Consider the following 27297-nt stretch of genomic DNA (forward strand, 5'->3'; position numbering starts at 1 on the left):
GGCGCCGAGCCTGCTTTTCCATTCTTGAGACACTTTCCTGAGAAGAGTGTTTCAACTCCATCCAGGTTAATATGATGTACAGTCTCCATCTTCTTTATGGCTGAATAGTAGTCCATGGTATACATGTATTGCAGTTTTTAAATCCATTTCTGGGTTGATGAGCATTTAGATTGTTTCCACTTCTTGGCAATTCTAAATTGATCTGTGATAAACAACTTGGTGCAAATGTCCTTATGATAAAATGATTTTTTTTCTTCTAGGTAGATGCTTAGTAATGGGATTGCAGGATTAAATGGGAGGTCTATTTTGAGTTCTTTGAGGATTCTCCATACTTCTTTCCCAACAGGCTGTATTAGTTTGCAGTGTCACCAACAGTGTAAAAGTGTTCCCTTATCTCCGCATCTGTCTTTAACCTTTTGTTTTTCTTCATATCACTTATTGCCATTTGACATACTATGTATTTACTTATGCATTGTCTTTTTCCCACGCTGGAATATATCTTTACAAAAGCAAGGACTTACTTTTGTTTATCTCTAGTGCCTCTATCAAAATCTTGCTTCTATCTCTGTCTTCATCCTTTTTTATTTTGGCCTACTTGTTATATAAAGGTATACTTTTCAGTCTGTCTTTTCTTGGTCATTTTGTTTTTGTTTCATATCAAAGAATACTTTTTACAGAACAAAACTTCACAGGTATAGTTGAAGCCCTCTGTATACTGCCACCTCACATTTCCTTCTCTACCCTCTTTTTCCAGTGTTAACCATTGTCTAAATTCGGTGTATATACCATTCCTATGTATGTTTTTATACTTTTTACTAAATATACAGTTACCTGTTAATAGTATATATCATTGTGTGTGCATGTTTTTACATGTTGATGTGTACAAAGCAGTTATATATGTTAACTGTTATTTAATATTTTGTTGTATAAATACATTATAATTTATGGCTTGATGCCCGTAATTCAGGTGGCTAAGGTGCCAGCCACACACCAGAGCTGGCTGGCTCGAACCCAGCCTGGGCCCGCCAAACAAGAATGACAACTACAACCAAAAAATAACCAGGTGTTATGGTGGGTGCCTGTAGTCCCAGCTACTTGGGAGGCTGAGGCAAGAGAATTGCTTAAGTCAGGAATTGGAGTTTGCTGTGAGCTGTGATGCTATGGCACTCTACCCAGGGCGACAGCTTGAGGCTCTGTCTCAAAAAAAGAAAAAAGAAAAAAAAGAATACATTATAATTAATTTATCTGTTTTCCTATTAGTGTTCATTTGTGTTAGTCTCAGTTTTGTTATTTTACTTTATGCCTAACCTATAATTTATCTTTTCTCTGATTGTTAGACATTTAGGTTGTTTCTAGTTCTTCAGCAGACTATATGGTTCTTTATGCACACATTTGGGAGTTTATCTAGGGCCTAGACCTCTGAGTGAAATGATACCTATAAATGAAAAGACTGGATATACCCATTTTTAACCTTACTAGATGTTGCCAAAGTACTCTTTTAAATTGTTCTACTCATTTACATTTATAGCAATAAAGCATGAGAATTCCTATTTCTTTATATTCTTACCACTTTTCAATATTGTTGTACTTAAAAAAATTATTGAGAATCTGTACTCTAGGAGGCTGAGGCAGGAGGATTGCTTGAGCTCAGGAGTTGAAGACCAGCCTGAGCAAGAGCAAGACCCCATCTCTACTAAAAATTGGAAAATTAGTCAGGAGTCATGATATGCACTTGTAATCCCAGCTACTCAAGAGGCTGTGGCAGAAGGAATACCTGTGCCTAAGAGATTAAGGTTGCTGTGAGCTTTGATGTTGTCACGGCACTATACCCAGGGTGATAGAGTTGAGACTCTGTCTCAAAAAACAAACAGGTGGTGCCTGTAGCTCAGTGGGTAGGGCGCTGGCCACATATACAAAGGCTGGTGGGTTTGAACCTGGCCCGGGCCAGCTAAAACAACAACAACAATAAAAATAGCCAGGCGTTGTGGCAGGCACCTGTAGTCCCAGCTACTTGGGAGGCTGAGACAAGAGAATTGCTTAAGCCCAAGAATTTGAGGTTGCTGTGAGCTGTGATGCCATGGCACTCTACCCACAAACAAACAAAATACTTTCTTCTGCAGCTTGCTCACCTCTCTCAACCTTCATAGAACTGAAGAGAGTTAGGGCTTTGCTCTGGATTAGACTTTGCTTCAGGGAAATATCGTGAATGGTTTGATCTTCTATTTAGATCACTAAAATTTTCTCCCCACCAGCAGTAAGGCACTTTTGCTTTCTTCTTCTTATTACATATTTATTTTTTTGAAACAGGGTATTGTCAGTCAGACTAGAGTACAGAGGTTTTGTCATAGCTGACTGCAACCTCCAACTCCAGGGCTCAAAGCATCTTCCTGCCTCAGTCTCCCAAGTAGCTGGGACTACTGATGTACACCACTGTGCCCAGCTAATGTTTTGTTTTGTTTTTGAGACAGAGCCTCAAGCTGTCCTCCTGGGTAGAGTGCTGTGGCATCACAGCTCACAGCAACCTCCAACTCCTGGGCTCAAGCGAGTCTCCTGCCTTAGCCTCCCAAGTAGCTGGGACCACAGGCACCCGCCACAATGCCCGGCTATTTTTTGGTTGCAGCCATCATTGTTGTTCTGGTGGGCTCGGGCTGGATTTGAATCTGCCAGCTCAGGCATATGTGGCTGGTGCCTCAGCCACTTGAGCCACAGGTGCCGAGCCTCAGCTAAGGTTTTTTTATTTTTGGTAGAGAAAGGGATCAAGTGATCCTCTCACCTTGGCCTCCTAGAGTGGTAAGATTACAGGCATGAGCCACTGTGTCCAGCCACATTTTTTATTTTATTTTTTTTTTTGAGACAGAGTTTCACTGTCTTGCCCTTGGGTGGTGTCACAGCTCACAGCAACCTCAAACTCTTGGGCTTAAGTGATTCTCTTGCCTCAGCCTCCCAAGTAGCTGGGACTATAGGCACCCACCACAACATTCAACTATTTTTTTGGTTGGAGTTGTCATTGTTGTTTAGCAGGCCCCGGGCCGGGCTCAAACCCCTAGCCTCAATGTATGTGGCTGGTGTCCTAGTCACTGAGCTACGGGTGCTGAGCCCCAGCCACAATTTTTTTTAGTATAAGTGTTTTTTGCCCAATGTTATAGTAATATTTTTTCTTAATTTAAAAATGGTCTTTCTAAATAGTTCTATGATATCTGGAATTTGTATTTGTTGAGTATAAGGCAGAGTTGGCTGTTTTTCCCCCTAAATGAATAGTCTGTTGTTTCACCATCATTTATTGAACACAGTAGTAAATGATGTTACAACTGGATCATATCACTGCTCTACTTCTAGAACTTGTTCTCTTTCATTGATCTTTTGATGTTCTATACCAATGAACAATTTCATTTCATTTTAAAGGACCATTTATTTATAGTTGGTTATGCTGTTCCCCCTCATTGTTTTCCCTTTGCAAAATGTTCTTGGCATTTTTGTGTGTTTTAGTTCACATGAACTTTAGAATCAGTACGTCAGGTTACACAGAAACATCTTGTTGAGATTTTTTTTTTAATTGCCTTGAATTTAATTTGGTGGAAAGAATCAATATTTTTGTAATACTGGGTGCTTTCAGCCAGACATAGTAATTTATGTAGTCAGGACTTTTATTTTTTCCTGTAAAGTTTTCTAGTTTTCCTCATGTTGCCTGTGTTAAATCAGTAGTGAAAAGAATGGGTTCCAGTGTTATGCCATTTAGATTCAGTTCCTGCTAAGCCACAGTGACCTTGGGTATTAATAAAAAAACCTTGTTTTGTGCTTTAGTTTCCTCATCTACAAAATAGGAATAATAGCTCCTTAGGGTTATTGTGAGGATTAACTGGGTTAAGACATGTAAGATAATGCATTTAAAATAGGAGCTGTTGTTATTAAGTGCATATTTGTTTTATAGCCTCTATTGCTTTTGTGAATAAGATTTCAAAACTCTCAATTATTATTATTTTTTGAGACAGAGCTTCACTATGTCACCCTTAGTAGCAACCTCAAACTCTTGGGCTTAAGTGATTCTTTTGCCTCAGCTTCCCAAGTAGCTGGAACCACAGGCGCCCACCACAATGCCCAACTATTTTTTGGTTGTAGTTGTCACTGTTGTCTGGTAGGCCCAGGCTGGATTTGAACCCGCCAATTCTGGTGTATGTGGCTGGCACCCAAGCGTTGAGCTACAGACGCTGAGCCTTATTTTTAATTTTAATTTTTTTGAGACAGAGTGTTACTCTGTTGCCCTGGGTAGAATACTATGGCATCATAATTCACAGCAATCTCAAACTCCTGGGCTTAAGCCATCCTCTTGTCTCAGCCTCCTGAATAGCTAGGACTACAGACATCCATTACAATGCTGTGCTAGTTTTTTGTTTTGTTTTGTTTTTTCTATTTTTAGTAGAGACAGGGGTCTCGCTCTTGCTTGGGCTGGTGTTGAACTCCTGAGCTCAGATGATCCACCTGTCTTGCCCCCTAGAGTGCCTGGATTACAGGAGTGAGCCACTGTGCATGGCCTAAAAATCCTGTATGAATTAGTTACCTTCCCTGTACAGGAAAGCTACTGATTTTGTCATGGTTCTTGATTTTTTTTTGTTTGAGATAGAGTCTCACTTTGTCACCCTTGGTAGAGTGCTGTAGCATCACACAGCCCACAGTGACCTCCAACTCCTGGGCTTAGGCAATTCTCTTGCCTCAGCCTCCCAAGTAGCTGAGACTACAGGCGCCTGCCACAACACCCGGTTAATAACTTCTTTAGATGAAAACTATCCTCTATAAAGCTAAGGGCTTTTGTGTGTATATGTGGTCTTAATTTGTTAAGGAGTGAGTTTTGAATTTTCTTATTCCATTTTTGTTATACAAATAATAAATGAATGTATTTTATTACAAAAGATTGAAGAAGTATAGGAATTATAAAGCATGAGAATTCTTTTGTTGTTGTTGTTGCAGTTTGTCTGGGCCTGGTTTCGAACCCACCACCCACTTAGCCACAGGCATCACCCCAGCATGAAAAATTTTTTCCCTTTCTTTTCTTTTACTACTTTCCCCAGGTATATATTACTCTTACATTTGGGTTGTATACTTTTAGTTTTTATACATTATATGTACATATAGTTTTATTTTTTGTTTTTATAAAAGTAAGGTATTAGATTTTATGGTTTCTTTTTTGAGATAGTCTTACTTTGTTTCCCTTGGTAGAGAGTGCCGTGGCATTGTAGCTTACGGCAACCTCAAACTCTTGGGCTCAAAGCAATTCTCTTGCCTCATCTTCCCAAGTAGCTGGGACTATATAGGCGCCTGAACCAGCATCCAGCTATTTTTTCGAGATGGGATCTCACTTGGTCTCGAACTCCTGAGCTCAGGCAGTCTACCGGCTTTAGTCTCCCAAAGTGCTAGGTTTACAGATGTGAGCAATGGAGCCCAGCCTTGTTATCCAATATTTTGTTTCATGTAGCAGATACTAAGTACCTACAATGTATCAGGCCCCCTTTAGGCAGTAACATTGTTTTATTCATTCAATGTTTCTTAAATGTTTAGTATATGCCAGGTCCTGGTCACAAGTATAGCTGTGAAGAAAAAGAAAAGCTCTGCCCTTAAAGCTAACATTCTAATAGTGCAGAGAGAAAATTAAAAAAAAAAAACAACAAAACTTTATGAGGAAGGTTAAAACAGGATAAAAGAAAATTAGATTGACAGAGATGCTATTTTAGAGAGTGCATTCAGAGAAGGCATTTCTAAAAGGGAGATGTTTCAGCAAAGTCTTGAAAGGTAGAGCAATTTTAAGAATACTGTGTCTTGAGGGCCTGGGAATAGCAAGCACAGAAGCCCTGGGAACCTGTCTGCAGTGTTCAAGAAACAACAATAAGGTCATTTTGTCAGAGGAAAGAGAATGAGGTTAGACTAATGGTGAAGAGGTTGTAGAGGTGGAAGAGAGCCAGATTATGTAGAAGCTTAATAGGCCATGGTAAAGGATTTTGGATTTTATTCCATGTATAATGAGAAGCCATTGTTGATTTTTGGAAATAGAAATGATCATGCATTCGTAGTTTGTTAGGGCTGCCATACAAAATACCACAGACAAGGTGGCTTAAACACCAGAAATGTATTTTTTCACAGTACTAGAGGCTAGAAGTCCAAGTCCAAGGTGTTAGGTATGGTATCTTCTGAGGCCTCTGCATTTGCCTTGCAGATGGCCATCTTCTTGGTATCTTTTTGATATGGTCTTTCTTCTGTGCTCATGCATATCTGGTGTCCCATTGTATGTTCAAATTTCCTCTTTTTAGAAAGACCTCACTCAGATTGCTTTAGGCCTGTTTCAAAGACTTCATTTTAACTCATTAACTCTTTAAAAGTTCTACCTCTAGGCTCGGCGCCTGTGGCTCAAGCGGCTAAGGCGCCAGCCACATACACCTAAGGTGGCGGGTTCGAATCCCCAGCCCGGGCCTGCCAAACAACAATGATGGCTGCAACCAAAAAATGGCCAGGCGTTGTGGCGGGCGCCTATAGTCCCAGTTACTTAGGAGGCTGAGGCAGGAGACTCGCTTGAGCCCAGGAGTGGGAGGTTGCTGTGAGTGTGATGCCATGGCACTCTACCCAGGGGGATAGCTTGAGGCTCTGTCTCAAAAATAAAATAAAATAAAATAAAATAAGTTCTACCTCTAAATATAGTCACATTTTGAGGTACTGGGGTTTAAGGCTTCAGTATACAAATTTTAGGTGAACGGTTCAGCCCATAATAGGAATGATCTGCTTTATATAGCCTGCTGATAATAGACATGAGATATGTGTGTGTGATGAGGGTAGGGAAGTATGCTGGACTATTAAGGTTAGAATAGAAGTAAGGAGACCAGTTAGGAGGAGATTAGACCTACTGACAGTAGACTAATGAAGTAGCTGTGGAGTTGATGAAAAGTTATCATATTTCTGGGGTGGCACCTGTTGGTCAGTGGGTAGGGTGCCACTGGCCCCATATATTGAGGGTGGTGGGTTCAAACCCGCCGCTGGCCAAACTACAACAAAAAATATAGCCAGGCATTGTGGTGGGTGCCTGTAGTCCCAGCTACTTGGGAGGCTGAGGCAAGAGAATCACCTAAGCCCAGGAGTTGGAGGTTGCTGTGAGCTGTGTGACATCATGGTACTCTACCGAGGGCGATAAAGTGAAACTCTGTCTAAAGAAAAGTTATCAGATTTCTGATTTATTTTGAAAAGTAGAATGCATAGAATTATATTGAAGTAGAGTGCCTTTAATTCTTTTTCCCCTTCTTTTTAGTTTTGAAAATTTTAAGCTTGTAAAAAAATGTACCTATAACCTTGCAAGGAGTTCTAGAATGTCCCTCTCTTGACTTTTTTTTTTTCCCCAACCTACCTTTATGTCTGGTATGAGTATCTGAGACTGCCCTAAGCCCTAGTTGTCTAAGATTCTGTGTCTCTGAAATTCATCTTAGAATTTATTTCTGGACAGAGTGTTCACATTTTTTGGGAAACAGCTCTTGGGTTTTTTGTATGTTTTTTTTTTTTTTTCTTTTGAGATAGAGTCTCACTCTGTTGCCCTGGGTAAAGTACCATGACATCATAGCTCATAGCAAATTCAAACTCTTGGGCCTGAACAATCCTCTTGCCTCAGCCTCCCGAGTAGCTGGGACTATAGGTGCCTGCCACAATGCCCAGCTAAGTTTTTAAGTTTTTGGTAGAGTTGGGGTCTTGTTCTTGCTCAGGCTGGTCTCAAACTCCTGAGCTCAACCAGTTTGCCTGCCTTGGCCTCCCAGAGTGGTGGGCACTGACCCCTGCCCAGCTCTTGGGTTTTAATTTATACTACTGCTATTTGGTTGTGTAGGGCAGGAAAACAATTATTTCTTCATTCCTTGTAAGTTACCCTCTTAAATTCTTAGTTGAAATGGACCCCTGTAACAAATGAGAGATTAACAAGAAAGAAACAAACATAAATTTGTTAGTGTATAAATTTCATATGTACATGGGAGATAACCAGAGAATGAATACTTTTAAAAGGGTTGACTTTGAATTCCAATTCATACAGCATCCTCAACACAGAGGAGTAAATTTTTAGAAAAATGACAAGACAATGAAAAAGGACTTTGAGGCTCGGCGCCTATAGCTCAACCGGCTAAGGCGCCAGCCACGTACACCTAAGGTGGCGGGTTCGAATCCCCAGCCCGGACCCGCCAAACAACAATGATGGCTGCAACCAAAAAACAGCCGGGCGCTGTGGCGGGCGCCTGTAGTCCCAGCTACTTGGGAGGCTGAGGCAGGAGACTCGCTTGAGCCCAGGAGTTGGAGGTTGCTGTGAGCTGTAATGTCACGGCACTCTGCCCAGGGGGACAGCTTGAGGCTCTGTCTCAAAAAAAAAAAAAAAGAAAAAGGACTTTGAGTCTCTAGGGGTAGTGACTTGTGGAAAGCAAACAAATGGCGGACAAAGGCTAGTTAGTAAAGGTTGTTGATGTAGCTTACTATCTGCAGGCCAGTTAGTTCTAAAATTATATTCAGTAGTTAACTGTGTTCTCCCTAGTAAAAAGAGGGTAGGCTGGGATATCTATTGTCTTTGTAAATTTATGCCCTGATTTTGGCAAATGGAGGGCAGAAAACTCTTGCATCTGCTTCAAGTTCTTTAATTATCATTTAAAAACTTCTTAAGACTGTAATATTTGATATATGCCAAAAGAAAACATGCAATTTCTATGTAAATCGTGGGTGACAAATCCAAACTGAATAGCCTATCATTCAATTTGAAAACTAGGATCTACTTTTATGTTCTTGGTCATACTCACTATCCCCTCTGTGTCCTTCCTCATTCTGAATTTTGTGTTTATCATTTCTTTGCATAAAAGAAAGTTTTATCACATAGATACATGCCTACACAACATACTGTTTATTTTTGCTTTGTATGATTGGTACTCATATAGTATGTAGTCTTCTGTGACTTTCTTTTTTTCACTCATTATTGTGTTTTTAAGGTTAACCAATGTTGTAGTTTTTTGCTGAATTGTGTATTTCCCTGGTTTGTAATGTTCCACCGTGTGAAAAAATTTCATTATATGAATATACCACAGTTTTTCTTGTCAGTAGATATTTGGATTTTTTCTGATTTAACTAATAATTGAGTTTATGATCCTGACTCTCCTTACTCTTTTGACTTATTACTGCAGCCTAGGCTTTCTCCAGGCTTTCCTGCAAAGAATGAGTATCTTGCCACATGTGTGCAGGTCTGTGGTGTTCTCCTACTTTTTTCCCCCATTTAATCTGATGAGATTTGAATCATGTTTTCTAATAATTTATATAAGTTTGTGATCTGGTGAGTATGCTTTTCTGTTTTCTAACTGCCACGACTTTACTCTCCAACAAAACGAAAACAACAAAAACCATAACATTTTTTTTTCTATCATTTTAATGTTTTTTTCTTTGTTTTGATATAGAAAGGGGATAAAGCCTTGTGTTCAGCCTTTTATCTTGGGCAAGAGTTTCCCTTCCTTCTCTTCTCAGTTATTGTGCTTCTCAGTTTCTGCCTGGTTAACTCTTTTTTTCATCTTTCAATCTTTGTTTATCTTGCCTCAGAGGGCTTCTCTGACTGTTCCCTTCTCTCTTACATTCTGTGTTTACCTTACCATTCCATATTGAACTAGTTTGATTATCTTACTACTAGACAGTGAATGCCTGATTGAGAGGTACGTGGTTTTTATTCTTTCTATCCTTAATGTGGCATGGTATCTGATATATAAAAGGTGATAAATAAATGCTTATTGAATAAATACATGAAAGAATTAGTATTAGTGGGAGCAATCTGTAATAGGCACCTAGTCATCAAGCTGGCACAGTTTTCCTAAGTGAGAATCGTCTTTCTGCAGAGCTAAAGATAGCGTGTGTGATTTAGTTTTCTTAAAGATGTAGCCATTTTCTTAGTTCACAACAGCAGCTTTGAATAACTGGTATAATGTGAAATATATTGTAGAAAAGGCAATCAACAGAGCTTAAATTTTTGTGATTTTTGCTTTAATACTTAAACTGACATGACTGCTCTATATATTGAGGGATAACATTTCTTTTAGGCTAAGTCTTCTGGTATGGAGGAATGTTTAAACACATATAAACTGAAAAATAGGGGAGGCAGTGTGGTGTGTTTGTTGTTTATGTTTAACTTCTATAGGTAAACATATATTTATATAGTTCAAAATTTATTTATTTATTTATTTTTTATTGAATGGTAACTGTGTACATTAATGCACTTCTGGGGTACAGTGTGGGGTTTTCACATGCAATCTGAAATACTTCCATCAAACTAGTCAACACAGCCTTCATGTCATTTTCTCAGTTATTGCTTTAAAATAGTTCAAAATTTAAAAACTACAAACAGGTTATATAGTGAAGTGTCCCTCCCGGTGTTTCCCTCTGGCTATTCACAGAAACTAGTTTTTATGGTGCCTTTCCCAGAGCAACCAATCTTATTAGTTTACAAATAGTGTTGATTCCGTGTGTGTGTGTGTGTGTGTGTGTGTGTGTGTGTGTATGCGTATGCTTGGATTTTTTCCCCCTTGTATTCTTGTGCTGATAACTTGTGTTGGTATAATGGAATAAGCAGCCAGATAAAAATGTTGTATGATTTTTTCCCCTCAGATACATCAAATTACGGAATGGCTTGCAGGCACTTTTGATTTCAGACCTAACTAATATGGAAGGTAAAACAGGAAATGCAATAGATGATGAAGATGAGGAAGAAGAAGAAGAAGAAGAAGAAGATGATGATGATGATGAAGATTCTGGAGCTGAAATAGAAGATGATGATGAAGAGGGTTTAGATGATGAAGATGAGTTTGATGATGATGATGATGAACATGATGATGATGATCTTGATACTGAGGATAATGAATTGGAAGAAATAGAAGAGAGAGCAGAAGCTAGAAAGAAAACCACTGAAAAACAGGTGTGAGTCATGTCTATTATTTTATCTTTTCCTCATTTGGGAATCATTTGGGATAACTTCTAAACTCATACTTTATTTCTTAATGGCAAAAAGGAATATGTATTTATTTTTTGGTCTTCAGTAAAGGTCTATTCTGTATAAGGATTACACTTTTAAAACATCAGTGTGATTATCAAAGTGATAAATGCTGATTTTAGAAATCAGTGGAATATAAAGAAAACAAAAATAGGAAAATCACCCATAATTATGTTTCTCAGAGGTAATGAATGATAATATTTGAATTTATGTGTAGTTGTATACATCATATATTTTAAAAGCAAATAGTGGTCTGTGAAGATCTATATAATTCTTAGCCTGAGATAGATGCATAAGAGAGTATATCATACTTAGAGACCCTGGAAGAAGAAGAAGGAAAGAATGGGGCCAGTGTCAAATCTTAACACGGGCATCAAGTTCCTAGAGCCATCGTATGGGTAATTTCTATCTGGGTAATTGAATTTGATTCAGCTCTCTTTATAGAGAAGCACCAAGGGTCTGGAAAAATAAGTACACTGTGAAAGTTGAAAAGAAGTGGGGGACGTGGGCTTAGTTAATTTAATATATAGTGACAATCAATCAGTGAATAGATAAACAGGATTTGATAGGGAGAATTCCTCTCTTTATATATTTTGAAGAGTGCCTCTATTTTGCAGTAGGGCATACCCATACTAAAGGACAATATTTTGGAAGCAGTATAGTAGAATTGACCATCAAATGTTTGAAGTCAATGAATACTTAAAAGTGCTCAGCCCTTAAAGATAGGAAGATGTGAGTTATAAGTAGTGGGTATGATTTAACTAAATCCTTTGGTAGTTATACTTCCTGAAAAAAATTATTTGTTTAAATGAAAGATTATTCTGGTTCTTTTACTAAATTATTGAGGGGATTGAGTCATGTTTTTAAGAAGCTTTTTGCCCTTGCTACTCTGATTATAAGTGATCCTATTTTGGGGTAGCCTTATAAGTAAGCTAAGTAGTTTTAGCTCAGAAAGCTTTAGAAATAAAAATCTATATGCTAAGTTCTTTATAAGCAGATAAAAAATTCATTTTTAGTTTAAAATAGATCCATATTTCCAAATAGAGCAATAATAGGAAAACATTTTAAGTCAAAGAGTGGAAAGAACACTGACAGTCAGGAAACTTGGCTCTAATTTTGGCTCTACCCCTAGATGGTCTTAGGCCTTTTTATTTTCTCTCTTTTTTTCCCCCCCACATTTCTAGATTACATGATTTTTGAGGTTCATTTTAGTTCTAAGGCTGTGTTACAACTTCTTAATTGAATGTTTCTTATTCATAAAATTCTTTCTATATCCTATCTCTAAGTCACTTTTGCTTTTGAGTTTCTTCAAATTTTCTATTAACTGATAAAGCAATGTAAACAATTAAAATAGTTTTAATAGCCATTTTTAATGTCAAAACATTATATACTTAACCTTTTACAGCAATCATAAACACCCTTGACAAATGGAGAGGTACCTTTTTTTATATTTTGTTAGGTGAATCAAATTATAAAAGATTACCTTTTCTAGAAGGAGCTGGATCAGAGCCTAGTGATCATTTATAAAATGACCTTGAGGACCAGATATGGTGACTCATGCCTAGCATGAGGTAGTAATCCTACCGTGTTTCCCCGAAAATAAGACCTACCCCCCAAATAAGACCTAACAGGATTTCTATGCATTTGTTAAATATAAGCCCTACCCCAATAATAAGACCTAGTGATGGGCGTGGCTATGCAGCATGTCTGCATAGCCACTCCACGCATTTTGGCCTGGTAAAGAAGACTAGAATACCTTTTCTCTGCCACAGCTCCTTTCTCCAAGCCGTTCACACTTGCGCAGGTATGTGTGTGGTAACCGTGGTTGCAGGCATCCTATTGTGCACGTGCAAATGGCTAGGGGAAAGGAGTTCACACATCACTAGCGCCAGCCCCACCAACAAGGTCAGCTCCCTCTGTCAGGTTCCAGAAGAGGATGACTTAACTGTATTTGAATAAATGTAGATTGTTGTATTATATTTAATAAAAATAAGACATCCTGGGTGGTGCCTTTGGCTCAAAGGAGTAGGGCACCAGCCCCATACGCCAGAGGTGGCATGTTCAAACCTAGCCCTGGCCCCCCAAAAAAAAGATATCCCCTGAAATAAGCCCTAGTGTGTCTTCTTGAGAAAAAATAAATATAAGACAGTGTCTTATTTTCAGGGGAATATGGCAGCATTTTGAGAGGCTAAAAGGAGAAGATTGCTTGAGGCCAGGAGTTCAAAACCAACCTGGGCAGCATAGCCAGACCCCATCTCTACAAAAATTGAAAAATTAGCTGGACATGGTGGTGTGTGCCCATAGTCTGAGCTACTTAGGATTCTGAGGTGGGAGGATAACTTGACCCCAGGAGCTCGAGGTAGCAATGAGCTATGATTATGCCAGTGCACTCTAGTCTGGGCAGCAGAATAAGACCCTGTCTCTTAAAAAAAGAGAGAGAGAGAGAGATGTAGATGCTACTTTACTGAAAATTCAGTTTAATATAATCTCTTATAAAATATTGATAATTTTTTGGGTTATATTAGAATGGAACTGAGGAACCTAAATAATTTGATGAGGAGATCAAATTGTTTTGATTCAGAATCAATGAATACTCTAGAAAGAGACTACATGATTGTAACAATGGAAAATGTTTTATATTCATTGAATATAAAGTAGATTAGTCTTGGTAAGAGATGGCTTAAGAAAAGTATAGAGTTTTGAAGTACTTTTATGGTTTCCATTTGAAAAATGGAAACTCTGTTTCAGGTAAAATGAGAATTAATAAAGACAGTGGGAAGAGAAAATTTGATAGTTTTTTGGGGGAACATTTACCTACTTAAGAAATTAACCACTTTTCTGAGATGACTTTTTTATTCCCCTCCATTTTCTTCCTTCCAAAAGAAGTTGATCTGAAAAGTTTGATAAAAGAAAATTGAAATATAGGATGATATGTACTGAATTATGATTTGTTCAGGGCTTTCTTAAATTCATTTCTCAAATATGAATTTCTCAAGTATGAATTTCTTGAGTAGAAAATTCTCAAGTATGAATTTCTTTTCTAGCAATCGCAGAGCCTGTTTTTGCTGTGGTCAAAGCTGACTGATAGACTGTGGTTTAAGTCAACTTATTCAAAAATGTCTTCAGCCCTGCTGGTCGAGACAAGAAATCTTTATGGGGTAGTTGGAGCTGAAAGCAGGTTAGGCATCTATTAAAACATCACAGAACAGGTTAGACTATGGTTTGAAGAAGTAAATATTCCCCCATGTTTAACTGAGTTTATGTGTCTAAGTCTTCAAAATGGAGTTTATAGTATCAAATGAGGCTGTTTGGTTCTTCTAAACAACATACTTTCATTTTCTGACGGGTGGGTAGACTTTATGCCAAGGTATATGCTATTTTTTTTTTAAGACTCTTTTCTAATAGGGCAACCATTTATCCAAACAGTCTGTTTCACAGAAATGTGTTAGCCCTACAAAATTGACAGTTATAAAATTTGAAAAAGCTAATAATTCACCATCCTATCTTAAAGAAGTGAAATTGATTATTATTTTCTTCTTTTTTTGTCTTCTATAATGATATAATGGTATGCCCAAGTTGTTTTAAGTATAGAGTCTGGTGTACCTCTTAGCCAACTGTTTTGTTAAAAACGTTGATTTAAAAAAGAAAAAAAACCTTTCGGCAGTGCCTGTGGCTCAAAGGAGTAGGGTGCTGGCCCCATATACCAGAGGTGGATGGTTCAAACCTGACCCTGGCCAAAAACTGCAAAAATAAACCAAACAAAAAACCTTTGATTTTCCTAAGGTATTGGGGAATATGTAGTGATAAGCGATGTATACTATGTATCTTCAGTAAGATACGAACAACTAAAAAGCCTCTTTAAAGTTTAGTTCTATGGTTTTCTTAATAGCTAAAGATTTTATTTTTTAATCACTTATTATTTTTGTTAGATCTTTTCCTATAATGTTATTTTACTCTCTATTTTAAGAAAAATAAAACTTTCCAAGTAACATTGAGGTTTCACATTTAGTAACGGAATTACTGAACATACAGAGTCTTTAGTTACTTAGAGATCTTTAGAAATAATCTACCTACATATATTACTTCTGCGGATTTCCAAAATCTAATAAATAAGGGAACAAACTTGGTTCAGAATTCTGAAACGCTGACATGAAATGCTATTTGGGTGGGCTGTCCAGTCCCTCTCCCCTTTTTCTGTCTGTTTCTGCTTTTTCCCTTAGGTCTGCACCTGTTGAGCATTTGGCAGGATGTCAAGCGGAGGAGCAGCAGGGTGAAACTGACACAGTTCTGGTGAGTTTCACTTTGCTGCTCCTCCTGATTCTCAGGGAAAGAATTTTTATTACTTTCTATTGGAAAACATCCATCTCCAAGTGAATCCTTAAGATTAGATACTGATATTATTCCTTTAGGATTGACTCAACTATTTGTATGTGTTCTACTTACTCCAGTCTGCAGCGGCTCTTTGTGTTGGAGTTGGGAGTTTTGCTGATCCAGATGACCTGCCCGGGCTGGCACACTTTTTGGAGCACAGTAAGATCTTGTAAAATATCATTCCCAGGTGTATTTTTTTTTTCCCTCTAAATTTACGTGAGTTGATTTCAAAGATAAGTAATTGATTTGATAGAACTTGTGATATATTTAATAAGAGAAAAAGACTAAGAAAACAGTCTTTGATTTATGAATATCCTGGGGGGCCTTTTAATTTCCTTAAGTGTTTTATATTGAGAATGAGAATGAAACCACTTAAGAAACTATTTTAAAATGTAGGTGTTATGGCTTGGTGCCTGTGGCTCAAGTGGCTAAGGCGCCAGCCACATACACCTAAGGTGGTGGGTTCAAATCCAGCCCGGGCCTGCCAAACAACAATGATGGCTGCAACCAAAAAATAGCCAGGTGTTGTGGCGGGCGCCTGTGGTCCCAGCTACTTGGGAGGCAGAAGCAGGAGACTCGCTTGAGCCCAGGAGTTGGAGGTTGCTGTGAGCTGTGATGTCACGGCACTCTACCCCGGGGGACAGCTTGAGGCTCTGTCTAAAAAAAAAAAAAAAAAAAGTAGGTGTTATTATTATTCATGTTCAGTAAAGCTTACATATCAGGAGAATATTGCTATTTACCTGGAATTGGCTAGCCCTGGGAAAAGCATCTTTTCCAGGGTTAGCAAGGCCCCCAGGATGTCAAAGCATCAGAAATACAGAAAATAAAAAGGCATGATTAATATAAAAATCAAACAAATAGAAACTTCAGTTTATTATGAATGTACTTGAATAAAACCTATGTGGGATATTATAGAATCACAAATATTTAAATACCTATTTATCTAATTTATTCACCTTTTATATTTTGATTTTGTGAGTTATTTGAGGAGAAACTTCTCACTTACTGAATTTTTATACTAGCAAATAATCTGCATATGTCCTTCTGCTTAAATTTTAGCCTTTTTATAAATTAGTTACACGTTTTTCTTAGTTTAAAAATGTAATGTTTGTTTTTTTAGTATAAAAACAATACATGAATGTTATAGAAAGTTGTAAAAACAGAGGTATGATGAAGGAAGTAAGTATTTCCAGACATAATCATTGTTAATGTGTTGGTCTATATTCTTTCAGTTTTTCTATGCATATAAGAAAGTTCATCGGTGATAATAAAAAGTATTATCTGTATCTTTGTGTTCTGTGACTTTATGTTCTTTCCATTTAGTGGTATTCATGGGTAGTTTGAAATATCCAGATGAGAATGGGTTTGATGCCTTCCTGAAGAAACATGGGGGTAGTGATAATGCCTCAACTGATTGTGAACGCACAGTCTTTCAGTTTGATGTCCAGAGAAAATACTTCAAGGAAGCCCTGGATAGGTAATTACTCAAAATGTATTTTTACTTTAATTATTTAATAACTCTTTACAAATGGAAATATTGGGCATGTTCTATGGTGTTTCTTTTCAAGTAGTACTCTAGCTCTATAGAATTGTCACACTACTTTATTTGAAGAAAAGGGCAAACTATTAAATACACCTTGGCCTTTGTCCTATAATACATTGTCTTTATGTTAAAGATAAAACTGAAACTTTTTAAATTTTAATAGATAGAGGATGTACAGTTTGAATTCTGATGTATGTATATATTGTGTGGTGGTGAAATTTGGGACTTTGAAACTCTTAAACATCTTTTGAGTTTTGTTAATGCATTCTCTATTGATTCATTATTGCAATTTTTTTTAATTTAGTAGAAAACATAGAAAAACAGAGAAACAAGAAGAGTAAGATTACCTGTAATCTTACAAGATAGAGATAACCACAGTTAAAGTTTTGTTATATAGCCATTTATCTTTTTTAGTGTATATGGGATCATGTTAATATCCTTCTATAACCTACAATTCTAAATAAGGTATGTCATTTTACTTTGTTATATGATTTCTATAGAAGCTATATAATTCATAAAACATGCTTGTAAGTGATTATGTATTATTTACAGTATATAGAAATACCATAAGGTATTCAGCCAGTTACGTGTATTGGAGAGTTGAGTTGTTTCTAGTACTAAAGCTGTAATGCTATGATGAACATCCCAATCTCTGTGTACATCCTTTTTTCTTTTAGAGACAAATCTTATTCTGTTGCCCAGGTAGGAGTGCAAGGTTATAGTGAGCTGTGGTCATAGCTCACTACAGGTACATACCACCATGCTCAACTGTTTTTTTTCATAGAGACAGGATCTGGCCATATTGCCCAGGTTAGGCTGTTCTTGAGCTCCTTGGCCTAAAGTGATCTTCCTGCTTCAGCTTCCCAAAGTGCTGGGTTTATAGGTGTGAGCCACCACACTCGGCCTTTTGTGTATATTCTTAATTATTTCTTTCAGTTAAGTTTTAAGAGGTAAAATTACGAGTATGTTTGCATGTATATTTTTGAGGCTTTTTAAAAAAGCTTTTGATACTCATTGCAGAATTATTTTTCATAAAGTTTGTGTCAGTGCATTCATATAGATATGCTATCATAAGGTTGCAGACCAAAGTCTGTGCTGGGAAAAAAGGAATCACTTTGTGTCAAACTCTAGATAAATGTAAGATTAAAATGTAAAAAAAGGAATCTTGAGGTTATCAGTATACTACTAAGCTTTTTGAGAGCAGAAATTTTTGCCTACTGTTTGTTGATATATCTGCAACATTAAGAATTGGTAGACCTCAGACTTTGTTGAATGAATTAATGCAGTTCCTTTATAGTAAAAATTATAAAATCAAGAGATAATGGTCATAAAATTTTTAAAACACAACAAAAGTCTGATTTTCTCAGAGAAATAATCTCCTTAGGGTTTAATTTGGTTGGGTATGATGGTTCACATCTGTAATCCCAGCACTTTGGGAGGCTTCAAGATTACTTGAAGCCAGGAGTTTGAGACTAACTCAGGTGACATAGGAAGACCTTATCTCTAAATAAATGGACAAATTAGCACATGTACTTGGGAGGCTAAGGTAGGAGGATTATATGACCCAGGAATTTGAGGTTGCAGTGAGTCTGGGCAACCATGAAATCCTATCTCAAAAGAAAAAAAAATAAAATGAATTTAATTTGGTTTAGAGAAATCTTTTGGGCATATACCACTATTTTCACTAGAATAAATATTTATGTATTTCTCAACCCCCCATGTTAACAACTTTTATGCTAAAAGAATGCCAAAATTCCATTAAAATTGACCCAATTACTTTGATAACTATTATAATAGGATACAACATAGCAAATTTTCTTCATTATTTCTGTAATATGACTGTTAACTTGTCTTCAAGCAACTTTCATAGCGGTTATTAATTGTATACTTAGGGACATTCTCATAACACATATATTTTATATTCATTGTTTGATAACCACAGTTTTAATGTCAAAATAACAAATAGAAGAATAGAGACAAAAGAAATCAGTGAAGGCAGTGCAAATGATACCTTGAGCTTGTCTTTCTGATAAACTCAAAACAGATCAGGAATACTTTAAGGGGAGTTATAGGTAAGGGGAGACCTTAACTATACAACTCTGAAGATGACCACATTTGCTCTTGTTTCAAAGTTCTCAGCTCCTATATGTTACAAAATCCAAATAGATATTTGTATGTGTGAAGAAATCTTAAGCAGAAGGCAAGTAGAATTGTGCAACTTTATATTTGGCTGTCTCCAAATATAAAGAAGAAAAAATAAAAATTCATTTCACTGGAAAAAAGAATAGGCAAAAAATATAGGATTAGATTCTGACCATCTCGGAGATAATGAAATTTGGTATGAAGTTTAGTTAAGAAACAGATTTTGTGGGGCAGCCCCTATGGCTCAAAGGAGTAGGATGCCGGCCTCATATACCGGAGGTGGCGGGTTCAAACCCAGCCCCAAAAACTGTAAAAAAAAAAAAAAGAAAGAAACAGATTTTGTTTCCTTTAAAAGAGGTTGTTCTAAACATTTTTGGTCTAAGGACTGCTTCATCAAGTAAGAATATCACCTCACATCTTTATTTTCACTTAAAAACCCCCACCAGGATTAATAGGAAGAGTAGAACTATATTAATAGGAGAAAGTAATGAGAATCTTAAATCATAAATTAATGCCATAAATAATAGATATGATGGTACCTATTATAAATAGATCCATGGTAAAGCATTATGTAATGAAAATACTGTAATAAATACTATAATATTATACAATTAATAAGGATTAAAATGTCTTTGGATCATGTGTAATATGTTCTTATATACCAGAGATTAAGTTCCATTGTTTTTAATAGGTCAGCAAAATCCAATTCTTTCACTGAGGTAACACTGTTTATATTTTGGATTATTTAAGTAGCTGAGGAAATGATGGAATTTTTACTTAGTAGGTACAAATGGCAGCTGTCTTTAACCTTGCTAGCATTTGCTAATTTCAGTAAATTTGAATTTTATTTCATAGTATTTCATGATAAGGGTGACACACACCAAAGCCCAGGATGTCCACAAGATGGGATATCTAACAGGAGATCCTCCCTGTTGTGAGTTGGGACTCAAAATATCTTCACCCTCTGGTTGAGGAAATGGGTGAGGCAGTCTGAGAAATTACAGCCTCTGTTCAAAGTGCCTGAGTCTTTAAGGGAGCTTCAAGTCTTGATTGTGGTTTAACATGGTAGAAGCCTGATAGAAGCATACATAAATCCTGTCAGTCAGAAATCAGCAGACACATAGGAAAATAGGATAACATGAGTGAGAACAGATAACACAAAATGATTCTTTGACATCTCAAACATTGGAATAGTTACACAAAAGTTACAAAAATAATTATATTTTCTCATTTTAAAGAAATAAAGGACAAGTTTGAATGTCCTTTTAAGGAATAAGAAACTGTCAAATGTGACCTAGGAGGTTTGAGAATGGAAAAGAACATCTTGAACTGAAAGTTGATAACAATTGAAAACATAATGGGTAAGCAAAGGAAAGAGTAGACATAGCTGAAGACAGAATTAGTAAACTGGAAGGTAGGCCAGAAGAAATTAACCCAAATACAGCATAACGAGGGAAAAAAAGATTAAAAATACAGAAAAGGGATATGAGGCATAGAGGAGAGAGCAAAAAGATTTCAATTTACTTATTTGGAGATGTAGAAGGAGAGGAGAGAAAAAGGGAGTAGACACAATATTTGAAGGGTCAATCACTAGAAGATTTTTCAAAACTTTATGTAGGATATTAAATCAGAAGTTAAAGAAGTCTAACAACTTCCAAATGTACACACGAGAAGAAATCCACGTGCACAGAAATTCAAGGAAAATATGGAAAAATTTCTTCAAAGGAATACTGGCTTATATTGACAGATGGCTATTCAATAGCAGTAATGAAAGCTAAAAGACAGTGAAATATCACCAGTGTTCTGAAAGAGCGTAACTACCAACCAACCATGAATTCTATACTAAACAAAAATATCTTTTAAGAACGGTAGTTGGTGAATTGTTATAATTCACCAGTTTACCTATGACATGTTATTGTGGAAATATATTCATTTTTCTATACCCATATGGCAAGTGAGATTTTCTCTATTTTACTGAGGTTCTTTTCCACAGTAACATTTTCAAGGCTAAGCCCTATAATCCTACTTGTTATCATTCAAAAGAAAAGAAGTCATCTGAGAAATTTATCAGACATTCTCCAGGGCAAATGAAAAAAAGTAAAGAAGGACATTTAACAAATGTCAAAACTGGTTTGACACTAGAAAAAAAGACAGCAAAAACAAAAATGAAAAAAAAAAAGTGATGTTTGACAACAATAACAGAATGGTACTAGACTGGTCATGGTGGCTCATGCCTGTGATTCTAGCTACTCAGGAAGGAGGCCAGGAGTTTGAGGCTGGCCCAGTGAGAACCCATGTCTAAAAAATTAAAAAATTACTTGGTACAGTGGTGCATACCTGTAGTCTTAGGTATTTGGGAGGCTGAAGTGTAAGCATTGCTTAAGACCAGGAGTTTGAGACTGTAGTAAGCTATGATTATGCCAGTGAACTTCAGCCTAGGAAACAGTGAAATCCTACAATGAAATAATAATATGCTACTATTACTAAATAATAGCAGTAGTTTTTAAATTAAAAAAAGACATTAAGGGCTTGGTGCATGTAGTTCAGCAGCTAGGGTGCTAGCCACATACACCAAAGCTGGTGAGTTTGAATCCAGCCTGGGCCTGCCAAACAACAATGACAACTATAACCAAAAAATAACCATTGTGGTAGGTGCCTGTAGTCCCAGCTACTTGGGAGGTTGAGGCAAGAGAATTGCTTGAGTCCAAGAGTTTGAGGTTGCTGTGAGCTGTGATGCCATGATACTCTGCTGAGGGTGACGTGGTGGGACTTTTATCTTAAAAAAAAAAAAAAACAACATCAGGCTGGCATTTTTGAAAAGCCAGTCAAACATAGTTTCAATACTTAGATATAAATGTATATCTAAGGATGAAAGTGAAAGAGTCAGAAAATGATATATTATGTAGACGTCAACCATCAACATAAGGCCAATGTGATAGTGATATCAGAAAAAATAGACTAGGGCAAAAAATTCGCTGTTGCTCATGAAGCTTCATATTGATAAAACTTAACTAGGAAGATAATTATTTCCAATATGAACACATCTAATTACTTATACCTCACAGTAAATAAAACTTACACATATAAGGAGAAATTTACATACAACCAACAGCAGTGGGATTTTTTTTTTTTTTTTTTTTTGAGACAGAGTCTCATTATGTTGCCCTAGGTATAGTGCTGTGTGTCACAGCTCACAGCAACCTTCAGCTCTTGGGCTTAAGTGATTCTCTTGTCTCATCCTCCCAAGTGGCCTGCCAGAAGTCCCAGCTATATTTTTTGTTGTAGTTGTCATTGATGTTTAGCAGGCCCAGGCTGAGTTCGAACCTGTCAGCCCCTGCATATGTGGCTGGCACCCTAACCATTGTACTACAGGTGCCAAGCCAACAGTGGGAAATTTAACAAGGAAAATCAGTAAGGACGTAGAAGATTGAGACCACAAGACTACCAGATTTTATTTTACAGACATTAAATGCTTACCTAACAACTTCAGGCTATAAATTTTATTCAAGTGTAATGGTATATTTTAAAAATGTGACTATATTTTAAGCCATAAATTTAGTTTTAAATTTCAAAGCACTAATATTGTATAAAATATATATGTATTTTTTTATCATAGTGAACAATTTAAGTTTAGCTAGAAATCAGTTCCTGAAAGACAACTAGAGCATTCTGTTATGTTTGGAAATAGAAAAATACTTTTAAGAAAATATGGGTAGATCAGGCATGGTGGCTCATGCCTGTAATCCTAGTACTCTGGGAGGCCATGGTGGGTAGATTGCCTGAGCTCAGGAGTTTGAAAACAGCCTGAGCAAAGTGAGATCCCATCTTTACTAAAAACAAAAAAACTAGCTGGGTGTGGTGGTGGGTGGCTGTAGCCCAGCTACTCAGGGGGCTGAGATAAGAGTATCATGAAAAAAAAAAATATCACTTGAGCCCAAAAGTTTGAGGTAGCTGTGAACTAAAACTACACAGCACTCTCCTCAGGGTGACAGAGACTGTGTCTCAAAAAATAAATAAGTTAAGTAAAGTAGTTGGAGATACAAAAGAAATCAAGAAACAAATAAAATTATGGGAGATGCAGAGAAACAAAGTATGGTCCATACAAGGGGAAAAAAGCAGTTATGGACACTAGAGATAGCCCACATGCTCAACTTACTATACAATATCTTTAAATGAGCTATTTTAAATATATTCAAAGAACTTTAAGAAAATCATGTCTCACTAAGGGAAAATATGACGATGTTTCACCAAATAGAGACTTTCCATTAAGAGAGAAAAATTATTTTAAATAACCCTGTGGAAATTCTGGAGTTGAATAGCATAATAACTGAAATAAATTCATCAGAAGGGTTCAATAGATGTAAGCTGGCACTAAAGGACTCAATGAATGTGTCCTCAAAGATATACCAACTGAGATTATCCATTCTGAGGATCAGAAAGGGGAAAGAATGAAGAAACATAAACTGAGCATCAGGTACCTGTGCTCAGTACTATGAAGTTTGCTAACATAGTCATCATGAGAGTCCCAAAAGAAGAGCAAAAAAAGAGCTGAAAGAACTATATAAGAAATTGTGACCAAAATCTTCCTAAATCAGATGAAAGACAAAAATTTACACATTCAAGAAGCCCCAGAGATTCCAATAAGAGTAAACACAAAGGCAACCACAAGACAGATAATCAAAATGCAAAAGCCAAAGATAGAGACTTACCGCAGCATGAAAGGAGCAACTAATCACATATAAGACAATGTCAAAAAGTTAATAGCTGATTTCTCATCAGAAACCACAAAGGCAACAAGGCAATGGAATAACTAAAATGCTAAAGAGAAAATTCTGAACTAAAAATTCTATATGTCCTGCAAAACTGTCCTTGTAAAAGAAGTTAACATATGCTCATATAAACAAAAACTGAATTTGTCACTAGAAGACCTGCTCTGTATGTAACATAGGTGAAGTGAGTTCTTCAGGCGGAAGTGAAGGAACACTTAAATCTGCATGAAGAAATCAAGTACACTGGTAAATGTAACTATGTAGGTAAATATAAAAAACACTATAAATAGGGTGGCGCCTGTTGCTCAATGGAGTAGGGCGCTGGCCCCATATACTGTAGGTGGTGGGTTTAAACCCAGGCCTGTGCAAAAACAAAACAAAAAACACTATAAATAAACTTTTTGTTTGTAAAACTTTTTACCTCCTACTTTGAAAGACAACTGCATAAACTAATTATAATTTGGTATTATAGGCATATGATGAAATTTGTATGATAATAATAGCACACAGTATGGCCTCTCCACAGGAAAAGAAGCATTTGATAGAAACTATCCCTGCGACAGTCCAGATGCCTGGGCGAGTGGTGAGGGAACACATATAGCTAGGACTAATAGCTAAGACTATGGGCACATGCTACCACACTTGGCTAATTAAACAAAAATTTTTTTTTGTAGAGACAGTATCTTATATTGCCCAGGCTAATCTTGAACTCCTGACCTCAAGTGATCACCTGCCTCAGCCTCCCAATGTACTGGGATTACAGATGTCAATGAAACATCTAGAAACGAAATTAGGAAAATATTTCCATTTCACTATAGCATTAAAAATGATAAAATACATAGTAATAAATTTAACAAAAGAAAGATTTATATACAGAAAGCCACAAAAAATTATTGGAAGAAATTAGAGAAACCCTAAATAAATAGAAAGATACTCGTGTTCATAGATTGGAAGATTTAATAAGATGGCAGTACTTTCTAAATTGATCTACAAATTCAACTCAATTATGTCAAAACTCCAACTGCCTTTTTGTTGGGGGGGGGAGAGAAATTAATGAACTGATTTTAAAATTCATATGGAGAGGGTGGAGCAATATGGTGGATCAGAAGGATTGTTCTGCTGAGCTCTCCTAGAACGAGTGGGGAAAAAAGGAATCCAGCCATACCCCACATGGGGACCTTACCCAGAGATACAGCTCAAGGAGCACAGCGAGGAGGTGGTAAGCTGGTTACAGTGTATGATCTGGAGTGGTGGGAATCTGATTAATTAGTAGGCAAGTGAGACCTGCTGGGGTCAGCTGGCCCCCTACAAAGGTCTGGGATGGGAGGAAGCCTTTTTGGAGTTTTCAGTTGGGGGAGGGTGCGCATTGAGTGGCAAGGTTGGAAGAGTGGGCAGACATGAACAGTAACAGCAACCAGATTTGAATGCTGGTTGGAGTGGATTTGCCATAGGTTTGGTGGCTGACAAGGCAGCCATACTGAAAAGGTCTCTGCAGCAAGGGGGCTGCCACTGTGGGAAGGTTGTGAGTATGTCTTAGCAGGGGCCTAAAGCATGGCCATCTTAATTATGCCTGCCAGGATCAGAATTCTACTCCTGGGAAAGGCCGAGGGACTCCAGCACCCCAGAGGAACTGGAGTCAAGGTGCACTGTGAGACCTGCCCCTGAATGATTCTTGTGAGCTTTAAGATCCCAACCCAGCAGGGTCTGAATGCTAAGGAAACAATCAGGTTATTACCCAAGGCTACTAAGCTTGGGATAAGGACCATAGAAGTTGTTGACTGTGCTCTCATGTCTCCTGAAAAAAAAAAAAAAAAAAAAAAAAACCACAGGATCACCTGGTGTATGGTGACATATTGCAACATATGGTCATCAAGAGCAAAGACTTCTGTTTAAAACAAAGGAGGCAGTGGGAAGTAAAAAGGAGGATTAGGAGGTGAACAAGAAGAGAGAACACACAAGGAGGAACCAACAGAAAAATTCAGGCAACATGAAAAACCAAAACAGAGGAACTCCCCCAAGGGACCATGAGGCTACTACTGCAGAAGACTCCACCTATAAAAAAATTCATGGACTTGACAGAAGGGAATTTAAAATATGGATGATAAAGGCAATAAAAGGAAAGGATGAAATACATTGTGGCATTAGGAAGGTTGAGAACCACTGCGCTATACACCACTACTGTTCAGTATAGTGCTGGAAGTTCTAGCCAATACCATCAGGCAAGAAAAGGAAATAAAGGGCATTCAAATGGGGACAGAGGAGGTCAAACTCTCATTCTTTGCAAATGGTAAGATCTTATACTTAGGGCAGCACCTGTGGCTCAAGGAGTAGGGCGCCAGCCCCATATACCAGAGGTGGTGGGTTCAAACCCAGCCCCAGACAAAAGCTAAAAAAAAAAAAAAAATCTTATACTTAGAGAACCCCAAAGACTCAACCACAAGACTCCTGGAAGTGATAAAAAAAAAAAAGTACAGCAATGTCTCAGGATCAATGTCTATAAATCAGTAGCCTTTATATATGCCACTTATAGCCAAGATGAGAAGCTAATCAAGGACACGATTGCCTTGACAGAAGCTTCAAAAAAAAAAGGCAATACCTAGGAATATACCTAACAAAAGAGGTGAAGGATCTCTACAAAGAAAGTTATGAAACCCTAAGGAAAGAAATAGCAGAGGATATTAACAAAAGGAAGAACGTACTATATGCTCTTGGCTGGGCAGAATCAGCTTTGAGAAAATGTCTGCACTACCCAAAGCAATCTACAGATTTAATGCAATAATCCCTATTAAAATACCATCATCATACTTCTAAGATTTGGAAAAAATAATTCTTCGTTTTTGTATGGAACCAGAAGAAACCCTGTATAGCCATGGCAATTCTTAGTAAGAAAAACAAAGCTGGAGACATCAGCCTACCAGATTTTTGACTATACTACAAGGCCATAGTGATCAACATAGCATGGTACTGGCACAAAAATATTGACATTTGGAACCAAGTAGAAAACCATGTTATGAAACTAACATCTTATAGCCACCTGATCTTTGATAAACAAAACAAGAAAATACACTAGGGAAAAGAATTCCTACTCAATAAATGGTGCTGGGGCTGGCACAGTGGCTCATGCCTGTAATCCTAGCACTCTGGGAGGCCGATGTGTGTGGATAGCTTGAGCCACAAGTTTGAGACCAGTGTGAGCAAAAGCGAGATGTTGTCTCTACTAAAAATAGAAATAACTGAGGGAAGAGGATCACTTGAGCCTAAGAATTGGAGGTTGCTATGAGCTATGACACCATGACATCCTACCCAGGGTGATAGATTTAGACTGTTGAAAAAATAAAAATGGTGCTGGGAGAACTGAATAAACACCTGTAAAAGGTGAAACTGGTCCTGTATCTCTCACCACTTAACAAAAATTGATTCAAGATCGATAAAAGATTTTTTTTTTTTTTTTATGA

At 37.2% G+C, this 27297-nt stretch overlaps 1 protein-coding gene across 3 annotated transcripts in view; it reads left to right on the forward strand.

Moving 5' to 3' along the window:
- The window catches only part of NRDC (nardilysin convertase), a 107103-nt gene that overhangs the window by 20706 nt on the left and 59100 nt on the right, over window positions 1-27297 (forward strand). For 2 of the 3 annotated variants that reach the window (XM_012811467.2, XM_023519155.1), the window contains exons 2-6: window positions 10636-10942; window positions 14062-14195; window positions 15238-15307; window positions 15466-15547; window positions 16712-16865. In XM_012811467.2, coding sequence (XP_012666921.1) covers window positions 10636-10942; window positions 14062-14195; window positions 15238-15307; window positions 15466-15547; window positions 16712-16865 — 747 coding nt within the window. The remainder of the gene's footprint in view (window positions 1-10635; window positions 10943-14061; window positions 14196-15237; window positions 15308-15465; window positions 15548-16711; window positions 16866-27297) is intronic. The other variant, XM_012811468.2, reaches the window with a different exon arrangement.

Source organism: Otolemur garnettii, unplaced genomic scaffold (assembly GCF_000181295.1).
Source record: "Otolemur garnettii isolate 467f Iridium unplaced genomic scaffold, OtoGar3 scaffold00159, whole genome shotgun sequence".
NCBI lineage: Eukaryota > Metazoa > Chordata > Mammalia > Primates > Galagidae > Otolemur > Otolemur garnettii.